The following is a 12,688-nucleotide window of genomic DNA, read 5'->3' on the forward strand; positions in this document are numbered from 1 at the left end:
TAGTATTTCTTCAAATATTTTTTCCAGCCCTTTCCCTTTTTCCTCTCTTTCTGGGATTTCACTGTATGTATATTAGGTGACTAGAAGTTGTCCCACACATCACTGACGTTCTGGGGTTTTTTTTTCTATCTGTGTGTCTTTTTTTTTTTAGAATGCAGCTGCTTTCCTCAGACAAGGTAGCAGGCGGCATTTTATTTTATTTTTTAAGATTTATTTATTTGACAGACAAAGATCGCACGTAGGCAGAGGGGCAGGCAGAGAGAGAGGAGGAAGAAGGCTCCCTGCTGAGCAGAGAGTCTGATGCAGGGCTGGATCCCAGGACCCTGGGATCATGACCTGAGCCGAAGGCAGAGGCTTAACCCACTGAGCCACCCAGGCACCCCTGTGTGTCATTTTTTGGTAGCTTCTAATCTATGTCTCTAAATTCACTAATCTTTTGCAGTGTCTAATCTGCTGCTAATTTCATCTAGTGTATTTTTTTTAAGCCAGGTGTTATCTTATTCATATCTGTAAATTTGATTTGTGTCCCTCTAATATCTTTCATATTTCTCTTCATCATGTTCCATTTTCCTCTAGATTCTTGACCAAACATAGCATGTTTATAGCAGCTGTTATTATATCCTTGTCTCTGCTTCCATTATTCTTGTTATTTTGGGGTCTTTTTATTAATTTTTCTCCTACTTATGAGTCCTAATTTCCCTCCTTTTTGGATGCTGATAATTTTTTTATTAGGTGCCAGACAATAATAATTTTATGTTGTTGAGCATTGGATTTCTTTTATTCCTTTAAAATGTTGGACTTGGGGAGCACCTGACTGGCTCAGTCAATAGAAAATCACTTCCAGGGGCACCTGGGTGGATCAGTCGGTTAAGCTCTTGCCTTTGGCAGGCCATGATCTCGGGGTCCTGGGATTGCGTCTCCCCCCCTCCCTCCCCGCTTGTGTTCTCTTTCTCTGTCTCAAAAAACAAATAAAAAAAATTGTTTTTTTAATTAAAACTTGGAAAGTCACGTTTCCAAGATAGGAAAAATCCAACTTTGGAAGGAAAGCAGCTAGCAGAGGTTAAAATTGATAGCAAAAACAAGGAAGTGAGTGGTCCTCTCATCCAGAGCAAGAGACAGAGCTCCTGCTGGTCCCACGGACAGGTACCCTCACTTCCGGGCTGACCTCCAGGGCTCCTCTGGCACAAGGTACTTAACTCCTCCCTCCATGCCAGGGCTGCATTCCACCTGAAATAGCATTCCCCAGGTTCTGTTGGGTTGGCCAACTACATACTGCACCTCGCAGCATCATTCCTACAGGTGTTAGTGTGAGTCCAGTAGTGCCGGAAAGTTCCACAGCCTTTCAGTCAGTCTCTGCCGCAACTGTAACCTGTAGTGCCGCAGGGGACTGAGACGGGTGCTCCTCGCTTCTCTCTTATCACAGGGGTAAGCCCCAGGTATTTAAAGGAGTGCTCCCAGCCAGCTCTGACCTCTCACGTTGGTTTCACAGCTGTATCTCATCGCCTAAGGGTAGCCCCCCTTAGGGCTTCTGGGGGGAAAGGCAAATCTAAACAGGGGTATCTACGGTGTGGTGCTACGGAAATTCCTGATTTCCCAATCTCATCCTGAATAGCCTGTCACTGACAGAAAACCAGAAGCACTATTTGCTCAGAAGTAATTTTATGTTTGTGTCTTTGTGTTGTCATGTGTTTATCCTCAAGTATTTCCTGACGTCCCCCCTGTGTTGGACAGAGACCGGGATGGGACGGTGGGTGGAGTCCAGAAGTAAAAGCTGGCCGCACCCGGTGCCTGGTGAGCTCATTTTTAGCCGGCCCAAATCCTTTCAGAGCTCCCACCCAGAGCAGGCTCCCAAGCCCAGGGACTATGTTATTTCTTGGGGTGACAAGATGGTTTTCAGAGGGTCTTCTCAGAAGCTCATCCTCCTTCGTCAGCAGCAGATAAGGAATTCTGTGCTTGAAAAATACACGCCTTTGAGAATATGCTGGGGGCAAGGGAAAGAGGGAATATTTTCCAAGGGAAGTGTATCGGGGCCACACCTTGTGTCCGCAGGGCACGAAGGGGTGCAGAGCCCTGGAAACAGAAGGAGGCAAGAAATAAGCAGCCAACACCAGTTCAGCATGCTTCTCAAGGCAGTTAGTTTCCAGATCCTTCCACCAGGTCATCCTACATGTTTGTTGTTGGAGGGGCCCCTGGGGTCAGGATTACAGTGTATTGGGAGGGACAGAGGATTAAATAGAAGAATGGAATTTCCCTTCGATAAGGAGAAGCCAACATTTATTAAATCAGTTGATTTGTTGTTGTTGTTGTTGTTGTTGAAGTTCCTATGGTTTCCTTTTCTCCCCAAGTATATTTTTTTCCACTGACAAATTGCATAACAGGACATTAATATTCACAGAGCGAACAAATTATCATCCGTGATTATTTTTAGAACCAGTTTATCAACTGTTTGAGGTAAGAACTTTTGTTGGATCTGATTACAGATCTCTCTGACCGGAGCTACACTTCTTTGAAACAGAAAAAACTGGCCACTTAGCTCTGCATTAAAAGTGAAATCTGCTTTATATTTTCTCATCCCCTACTCTTTTAAGGAGGGTTGAGATTCTGGGAGAAAGGGAGGGGATCCAGGAAACTTCAGAACAATTACATCTGCAAATTTTTCTTGACCTACTGGTGTCAGACAATTCAGAGCCTTTTGAATATGTGAAAGAGAAATGCAGCCATTTGTTCATTCATTCATTCATTCATTCAGTTGAGGCAGAGGGAGCATGTGCAAGGTCAGGCAGGATGGAGAAGCTTAGGCTGACTCTCAGTGGCAAGTGAGCATGATCAATATCATTGCCATTTACACAGCATCCCAGCAAGTGACTTAGTCCATAGGAGGGAAACTATCCTTTTCTGTTTGGCTGGACTTTTCAGTCCTGGGAAGGATCCTTCCCCCTCTTCGTGGGTACCCACTGCTACTTAGAAGTAGAACAACTTCATGGTGATGTCTGGGGCTTTGGCTTCCCCTGTAGCCACCTCTGCGGAGCCAAGAAGATGCTGTCTTTGGGCCTGCACACTTACTCCCTCTTGTCCAGTTCAGCACAAAATCAGGCTCTCTGGATTCATGACTTAACAGCGAAGGCCAGGAGCTTTTGGATGAACACTAGATGAAGGGGTTGACTTTATGATTAGGGGCTGTGGTGTATAGAGACGAACACCACTAACCCCTAGAGTCACACACATGCCACACAGCAAAGCGTTTACACTGCCAGGAGCACAGAGGCACTCAGGTGGGCTCAGGAGGGTCTTAAAATGCGATTCCTATTAGCGGCCTCAGCATCACCTGGGAGTCTGTTAGAAATGTGATCTGGGGGGCCCTGCCCCAGACCCACTGAATTTGGACCTCTGCAAGAGAGCACACTCAAGTCTGAGCCCCTCTGGTCTGAGATAGCGGCACAACTGCTCTTCTAGAAATATGCTTGGTGATGACGGTGCCGGGTGAAACTGCCCTCTCTTTTAATTTTTATTTTCCTATCTCTCTCATGCTGAGTACCTCAAGTTAAATTTACCTAAATTAAACGCTCTTTTTTTTTATAATTAAAAAAAAATTTTTTTTTTATTGGACAGATAGGGATCACAAGTAGACAGAGAAGCAGGCGGAGAAATGGGGAAGTAGACTCCCTGCTGAGCAGAGAGCCCGATGCGGGGCTCGATCCCAGGACCCTGAGACCATGACCTGAGCCAAAGGCAGAGGCTTAACCCACTGAGCCACCCAGGCGCCCCTAAATTAAACGCTCTTAACAACGAAACTCCACTGTATCCATAATTGTGTGGCAATGATCTCATCCTACTTTTCCCCCCACCCCAGAATGTCCTTATTAAGGCTAGGTAGATTAACATGCATCTTTTAAGATTATGTTTGTTTGTTTGCTTTTTTTAAAAAGAAGAAATTTTAACCCATCTATATGACAAGCTCAGAAAATCAATGATGAATGACCCACAGGCCTGCCCTTTGGGGCTGTGCTCCTCCTCTGGGGAGAAGACGGACTTCCCTAAGCAATAAAACAGGATTTGTGACATAGGACGCTGTCCCTGCTCCAAACATGTGCAGCTTTTAAATCCTCTTTCAGCAGCTGGGTTGATGTTCGCACTGTACATTGGTTGGTTAGGGAGTGGCGGCTTTGAAAAATCAGTTAGTTTAGCAATCACTGTTCAGGTTGCAGACATTAACACTGCAATCTGCAGCTCGCCAGAAAACCAAGAACTGCTAAAATAGTACATTCGAGATTATGGGAGGGAACCGTGTGAATGGGCCAGTGTGGTCCTTCACACAGACACTCTGCTCACTGCCCCGAGGGACCCAGAGGAGTCCCTGCGGTTCTTCTGTAGAAGACCTCTGTTCGGGGTAGTCGTGCTGTCCAACCAGAGCACACTCAGGAAACTGTTACCAGCTTCCCCAAAACTGCAGTTCCCTTGTGCCAGTCCCTGGTGACGCTTTCACAGTCAAACTATTACCCAGTGGTACTATGGCAGACTTCTTAAAGCCAGATGTCTTTAAAGAATTACGCTTTTAGGATAACACTATGGATTTACTACCTTTTTTGGTGTAAAGATAGCCTTTCTTTCATGAAAATGATAATAGATGGTGGGTTTTTAACATACTTCCTTGACAAGGTAAAAAGTTGGCAACGTGTCACATTCTGTCTCAGTGCTTTTGACATTTTCGTGGTCCTTGGATTCCAAACTATTTCTCCATTGAATGAGGACTTAACACAGTAGGAGGTATTGTCCTTCCGAGAGAACTCAGCCATTAAGCCATTACTTTGAAGGCTGGAAACACACTCTAAAGAAACAAAAAGTTAATTTCAAAAATGAAATCAAATTAATGTTTTAAATCAGTCATACTTACTTGGGTGACTAAAATGACCACACGGATGAGAAGAAATTCCAATCAATAAGTTTGAAAAAATCATCTAATTCCTGAAAAATAAGATGGGGCCATTAAAGGAAGGACTTGATTCTTTCATTGGAACACTTGGCTTTCCAAGAAAGATGGGAAAGAAGAAACCCAAAGCAATGGAAACTGAAATGTTATCTTCCAGAGAAAAGAGGTTCTAAACCTCAGACTGGGGAGCCCCATAGAAGACCTGATTTCAGTTTTTTTGCGTGCCGTAGACAAGTTACTGAGGGAAATGGAAATAAACACCCCATGTTGATCTGGACTTGGAAATGCATTTGGTAGGGCAAGACCCAAAACAGTGCTTGGCCAGGAAGAAGTCCGGATAGTGAAAACCATTTGGTGAAATCTGTCTACCGGCTGCTGGTGAAGCAGTGGCTGTCAAGCCCAGGAGAATCACACTAGAATCACCTGGTCCTTTAAAACCAGGCTCACCCCAAACTTGCTGTCCAGTGTCCCTTGCCATAGTTGCTTTTCTGAAGCTCTAGTCACTTCAGCTGCTCGTGTGAAAGTGTTGGTTACCTCTGACTGCAGCCTCCTGTTCCGGCTCGAGAGCCCCTTGCTATAGGCTCAGGGGGAAAGGTGCTCTGTGGTCCCTGCGTCCATGGGAACGGAGTCTGGTCAGTTTCACTGCCACATTCTAAACGAGAACAGAGCCTGCGCCTAGGGAGTTAGCCTTGAGGCCTGACTGCCTGCCAGGTGCCTTTATTCTAGGGCTTATTCATTCTTTTCAATTCTTCTTGGTTTTTTCCTCCTCTGACCTTTTTATTTGTAAGAGAAAAGGGATGTAGGGGAATTTTCTAGTTCTTCACGATAATGAACCACGGGGCTGGAATCAGCTGTGCTCTACTTGGGACTGCAAACCCCTAGCTCCAAAAACCCGACAAGCGCCTTTGAAGGTCATGTCTTAGGAGCCTGGTTCTCAGCTGAGGTACAGAGCAGAATTAGCTGTTGGCTTCTTAAGACTACAGGTGTCTGTGCCCACCTCAAGCCAACTGACTCCGAGTATGCAAGCATGGGATTCAGGTATGTGTGGTTTTAAGAAGCTCTGATTACCAAACATCCTTGACCCAGCAGCGGCAGCAGCACCTGGGAGCCTAGTAGAAATGCAAACTCAGCCTCCTCCCCAGGCCTGCTGAATCAGACACGTGGAGGGTGAGGCCTGGGCAGTGGTCTGTGGGTTAGCAAGGCCTCCAGGTGAGCCTGAGGCTCACTCCAGTTTCAGAGCCTCTGCTTTAGGTCATCTCTTTGGGTCTAAGCAGCAGTTAGGAGAAAGTGTCTAAATGCGTGTCATTTGATTATTTCTTAGCTTGTAGCTCTGACAGCTCTGACCTCACGGCTCCTCTGCCAATTCACACTAATTCAGCAAACTTTTCCGCTGGTCAATTTTTGTCTCTCTCTTTTTTTCTTAAGATGTAATTTATTTATTAGAGAGTGAGAGCACAAGCTGGGGGGGAGCAAAGGGAGAGAGGGAGAAGGGGGTTCGATCCCAGGACTTCGGGATCATGACCTGAGCCGAAGGCAGACACTGAACCAACCAGGCCACCAAGCGCCCTACTCTTTGTCTCTTAAATTTCCCTGGAGCATTTGCTGATTCCTCCCCCGGTTAGGCACCACTGGGCAGTCTGCAGGACCCATCTTAAATTTTTTCCCTCCTGAAAGCTTTTATTTTGTCTTTTCCCATAGAAAAAATAAGTGCCCATCACATTCATTTTGGTCCTTCTTATGGCTCATGTATTCTCTTTACCTCCCATCCCCTGCACCCTTGGGCAGATAACTTAACCTCTCTGTTCTCTTGTCTGTAAATGGAAATACTACTAGTACCTACTTCTTCAAATGAGGTTAACACTTGTTGAGGTGCTTAGAATAGTACTCAAGTGTCAATTTTAGAAGTAATCGGGGCACGTGGGTGGCTCAGTGGGTTAAGGCCTCTGCCTTCAGCTTGGATCATGATCCCGGGGTCCTGGGATCGAGCCCCGCATCGAGCTCTCTGCTCCATGGGGAGCCTGCTTCCTCTTCTCTCTCTGCCTTGCCTTTCTGCCTACTTGTGATCTCTGTCAAATAAATAAATAAAATCTTAAATAAATAAATAAAATCTTAAAAAATTCTAGAAGTAATCGTTCCTAGAACTGAATAATGGGTATACAACATTCTGTAGTGCTCAGCACATAAACCTAGCTTTTCTCACTAACAATTTTAGGGCCCTAAGCATTTTGCACTTTTGTAGCTGTCTTTATCCTCCCAAAAAGGTTTGTTTTAAAGCTTTTTGATAGCAAGTAATTTTTTTTTTCTCAACTCTGAATCTCCTTCTCCCAAAGTACCTAACGTATGCTCAGTAAATGCTTATGACATTGTGCTGAGCTCCACTGGCAATGTAGGCTAAGAAGTCCCAAAGGAGCTCTTCCCAAGCCTGTCCCCCATCTTTCTTTGGGCCAATGCCTTCAGTCCCTGGGTTCTTGATGATGTCATCCTTCCTCAAGGCCCTAGAGGAAGAAGATGGATCTGGGTGCCTGGCTCTTGAGTTCAGTGAATAATGCCCTCTGCCTGGAATATTTTTAGATAACAGGTTCCTCTGAAAATCATCCAGAATGGCCTAGACAGTTCTTCCTGTTTGTCATAACATTCTGAAGAACAGATCTCTGAGCCATGTTTCTGACTCCTTGCCAAACAAATGAAATTCCTACTTAAGGCAGTGTTGTCTTGAGGCAGCAATGGATGGGAAGGGTAGGAAGTGGTACGTGGAGACCACATGGTGTCATGGTGTCATTACTAAATTGTACTGGGACAGGTGACGCAGAGGTTGAGGACCCCAACTATCTGGGGCTTCCTTGCTTCTTTGTAAAAATAGCTGCCCTCCTACTTGAACTTAGACTTCCGCAGACTCTGAGTTAAGAGCAGAAGTGCGTCTGCAGCCACAGTCGGCAGATGGTGGATGGGGTCCTCCAGGGTGCCCAGTCGTACTGGAGCATGAGCCCCCACCTTGCCTCTTAGGGCAAACTTCTTTTGTAACAATTTGATATGTAACATGAATATTCTATGTTTTTGATTCCTGGACTATTGCAAGCCTATGAGATTTTGCAATTTCAAGTAAGTTTTTTTTATTACCATTATCTTTTACATTTCTGTTATGTTTATGATAGTTTTCTAAAAGGCAGTAGTGTTCACCAAGTTATGAGATATGTAAATTTCAGCAAGGCCTCTGATGAGGTCTATCATGATGTTTTTGTAGATGAAATTCCATGCACAGAACGGTCAAGTTAGGAGGATTTGTAACTGGTAATGAATTGGTGAGAGTTTGGAATAGGCAGGGGACGGGGCTTCTTCTAACTGCTTCTGCTGCTTCTGCTGCTTCTAACATTCAGCGACGCCTTCTGCCCTCCACACTGGCCCAGTCCAGTACTTGTAAGTACTTGATTACAGGTATTTACGACATGCTTGTCACATTGAGGTTTACACAACTTCTGTTGGATGATGAATATGTTGGTTGTATGGTTGTATGGGTTCTGGGAGGTGCCCAAGACTCCTTCCCTGGTTAGTCTCCCAGTACTGCCCATTTTACTCCCTCACTGGCTTCTCAAATCCATCTTCTTCTCCCTATCCCTTCCTTCCCTCATCATTTCTCTCCTAGACTACTGCCTGACCTTGTTGCTTGAAGTAACCCCCCAGTAGCATTCCCTTGCCTCCAGAAGAACGTCTACACCCCTACGCATGACCTAGGAGGTTCTGAATGCCCTGGCCACAATGCTTCTCTAGCTTCATCTCCTGCTGTTCCCCACCTTGAACTCCATGCTATAGTCCTGTCAGATTGCCTGTCACTCCCCACATAGTCCATTCTGGTTCATGCCTTTGGACCTTTGCTCTGCCTTTGGTGGCTCCAACACATTGTCCCCTCCTTTCCCCTTAAAGACTCAGATTATCGTTTACCGCACTGTATTGGAATTACCTGCTCATTTCTCACTCTCAGACTAGACTAGAAACTCCTTAAGGACAGCGTTCTCATTTTGTTTAGCTCCCAGGACATAGTAAGCAGGAAATGTGTTGTTTTGATCCCAAGTGAGAATATGAAAAGATCTTGGCAATCTAAAAGGGAAACCATAAAACTTAACAGGGAGATAAAATTTAACAGCGGTTTTACTTGGGTTTAAAACAAGCAAACAAAGAAAACAAGTCCCGATCTAAGGACTGAGTACAAGGTGGGAGGAAGATGACTCACCACGCTCAGGAGACCATGTAAAAAAAGAAAGGCTGTGGTTTCAGTTGACTTTAAGCTCCATGAGTCAACAGTGTGATGCAACTCCAGTCACCCAGTGTCAGAACAGGGAAAGTCATCATCCTGTGGTCATACCACGCGGGAGAGTCATGTTCCACTCTATGGCACCGGACCCTAAGAGGGGGGAAGGCTATCCAAAGGAGGGCAGCTAGAATATCGAGAGAAGACAAACCCCACCATATGGGGAATTGTTGGAGGAAGTAGGGGTGTTTCATCTGGAGAAGATGGGGGCTATCATGCCTAGGCTCACTGAGAACCTCCAAATGCAGAATTAGGCCAATGAGTAGATTGTCTCAAAAGAGGGTGGTGACACTTAGATCGCCTAACAATGGAATAGGCAGTCTGTCTTGTGAGCTCCAAGTCACTGTAAGGGCAGAACAGGAGCCTTCAAGGAAGGGTGCTGTTAGAGGGATCTGAGCCCCTAAAGGAAGTTTGGACTAGATGTCCTTTTATCCTGCTCAACTCTGAGGCTAAGTGATTCAGGAGGTCCCTGAGTTCATACCTATGAAGTGCTGGGGACGGGTGCCAGGAGCACTTTTCCTGATAGCAAAGCCTTTTGTCCCTCCGGGGGAAACATTATGAATTACTGAATAGAAATTGCTTCCGGGCAAATGTAGTAAGTGACTAGCCCGTTTAGGTTCAGACTTCTGGTTCATGCCTTCAGCTTCTGAAGCTGTGTGGGCTGGTCACTTACCGCATCATTCCTGTGAAATCTGCTCAGGAAAGGCATCTGTGTACCCAGTGCCTTGCATTCTTCACTGCCCTTTTGTGGGACTTTGAAGTGATCACCTCTTTCCCTTACTTGTTTGCTTTCTCAGCTGTGGAGCGTCTTGGCTTCTGGGAGGACGTCAGGAGGATCATCTCACAATCTGAGCTGATAACGGGATTCCCCTATTCCTTCACGGCACCGGGCCTGCCCCAGTACCTGCAGAGCCTCACCAAATTGGCCATCGCCACAGTGTGGGCGGTGGCGGCCCAGGCTGGAGAGCAGGCAGAGGCCATTCCCATCTCCTTCTCTCAGCTGCTGGAGTCCTCTTTCCCCGAAGTGCGCCTGCTGACATTGGATGCCCTGCTAGAAAGGTTCTCGACAGCAGGCTCTGGATTAGGAGAGAAGGGACTGCCACCCTTGCTGTGCAACATGGGAAGGACATTCTTGACATTGGCTATGAAGGAAAAGCACCCAGAATGCTTCTGCAAGGTAAAGTCTCTGGTGTGCGGACCCTCCCCTTCCACTCCCCACACTCTTTGGCAAGCTGTCAGTAGCAAGATCATGTAGGCGGGATTGGGTTGGGCTTCCCCAGGAGCAGTAGGAAGGAGATGCCACATCCAGTGGGCAAGGACTCTCTTCGTACAGTGCTTGTCATGGCTTTGTGCACGGAAGGGCACTAAAAACGGTCATGACAATGGTAACAATGATGGCAGTAAGCCAAGATAAAGACCGAGAGTAAGCCACTCAGCACCCCAAGAAACGCAGCACTGAAAATTGGCTGTAGAACGAGGCAGAGGGTAGTCTTTGTCAACATGGGTGTGTGGGGACAGGTGGCCACCTGGAAAGCATTATCAAAAGGAAAAGGCACTGGCCGAGGAACAGGGCACCCAAACTCTGATCCCAGGTCAATAAGTTCCCTTGGGTTTGTCACTGCTCCACCCTATCTTGGTTCCCAAAAATATTAAGGGAGAAATAGGAAGTCAATGAAGCTTTTTGAAAGCTACACCCCTTTCTTGGTACAAGTGATGATTATTTGGCTTCTGGAGACTTTTTCCTGAGTATTTTTTTTTTTTTCCCATGGATCTGACACACACAGATACTGAAAATTCTCCATTGCGTGGACCCCAGTGAGTGGCTTCCCCAGACCGAGCACTGTATCCACCTCACCCCAAAGGAGTTCCTGATCTGGACAATGGATATTGCTTCCAATGAAAGGTTTGCCCCCTTTGCTCCTTCTGCAGCCTTCGCCAACATGTGGTCCTTCCCAGCAGTCAGTTAAATAATGGACTGAGGCACAGTCCTTACCTAAGGGCTTAGGTCCTGTGTTTCCTTCTAAATCTCAGCCTAGGAGCATGTTCTTAGCTGAAGCTATAGAATGAGGTCAGAGTTTTCACATTAATAACCAAGAGGTAATTACTTCTGGAAGCATCTGTATGGCCTTGACATGAGCATTTCCACCATTCACAGTGGCATGGATTACAGACTATCAACAAGAACCCATCCGTATGCAAAGTACACTTGGTTTTATTTTCTGTGTGTTTTTGGCTTACTTTTCCTAGGTCTGAAATTCAAAGTGTAGCTCTGAGACTTGCCTCTAGAGTGGTCGCCCACCAGCTGCAGACATGTGAGGAGGTAAGGGTGGCCTGTGGGCCAGGATCTGGGGTCTTTGTGTTCTTGTTTACCAGGAAGGCGTCAGTGAAAGTGAACTGTCTCAGCAAGCAGAATCAGTAGGGCTGGATGTGTCCCCTCTGCAAAAGTGTTATTCGTGTGGATGTTTCACTTTGGGTATAACTTCTGTAGAATTTTCTGAGCACCACCATCAGCATTTCTTTTCTCTTGTTCTGGGCACGCTTGATTTGGGTCCATGAGGGTAACACAACCTCCTCTCCTATAATACACACACACACACACACACACACACACACACATATACACACCCACCCAAACCCTTTGCTTTTTCCTATTTTTCTAGCTAGACTCTTTTTCAAAAAAAAGTGAGTGAGCAAGTCACTAGGATTGCATCTTGGGCAACGAAGTATGAAATACATCCCTAAGGCTTCAGTGTTCCCCCTGGAACATGGCCCAGCTGGCTTTGTATGGAGACCCAGATGTACCCCTTCATCTCATGTGTCCTTTGGGGGAGAGGTGGAACCAAAGTAACCGAGACAGCTTCTGGGAAGATGCCTTAGGAAAAATACAAGTGCACTTGGGGCATATGAGAAAGCTGCCCCCAGCAGAGAATTATTAGAAGTAGAAGGCAATCGGTACTACAGTAAAGTTACCGGACGCTCCTTGTTATACGTGCCATCGCTGTGATAGTGACAGCGTGACATCCCGGGTTCCAATTCCTTATGGTGAAGCAGCACTATCAGAGGTGTGGGAGACCGGGAGAGGAACAGAGATGGAGGGACAGTGTCACAAGCAAGGAGGAGCATTAGACAGTGACGTTAAATGCCCCACTGTGGAGGAGACCGGAGAAATCCAGAGGAGGAAGGGAATGCGGAGCTGCTAAGGAGAAGACTTCACAGAGGAGGTCATCGTATTCAGAGAGTGGCGGCTGGGCAGAGGGGACAGAGGGTGAGAGCTCAGCAGATGCACAGTTGCCGTGGATCATTCAGAGGCAGGCGGGGGCGCCCGAAGCTGGCTGGTCACTAGGAGAGACAAGAGCCAGAAAAAAAGTCAGTGGTGTGCGCCAGGGGTTTGAAGGGGAGAGATTTATAGGAAGGGAGAGGATTTGTTGAAAAAAACTGCAGCCCAGAAGGAAAGAAAC

At 46.3% G+C, this 12,688-nt stretch overlaps 1 protein-coding gene across 7 annotated transcripts in view; it reads left to right on the top strand.

The window, feature by feature from the left end:
* Nucleotides 1–12,688, top strand: part of THADA (THADA armadillo repeat containing) — a 329,048-nt gene that overhangs the window by 261,811 nt on the left and 54,549 nt on the right. For 6 of the 7 annotated variants that reach the window (XM_032351902.1, XM_032351903.1, XM_032351901.1 and 3 more), the window contains 3 exons: nt 10,028–10,407; nt 11,015–11,133; nt 11,478–11,550. In XM_032351902.1, the coding sequence (XP_032207793.1) occupies nt 10,028–10,407; nt 11,015–11,133; nt 11,478–11,550 (572 nt within the window). The remainder of the gene's footprint in view (nt 1–10,027; nt 10,408–11,014; nt 11,134–11,477; nt 11,551–12,688) is intronic. The other variant, XR_004287706.1, reaches the window with a different exon arrangement.

The sequence above is a fragment of the Mustela erminea genome, chromosome 7, assembly GCF_009829155.1.
Source record: "Mustela erminea isolate mMusErm1 chromosome 7, mMusErm1.Pri, whole genome shotgun sequence".
Taxonomy (NCBI): Eukaryota; Metazoa; Chordata; class Mammalia; order Carnivora; family Mustelidae; genus Mustela; species Mustela erminea.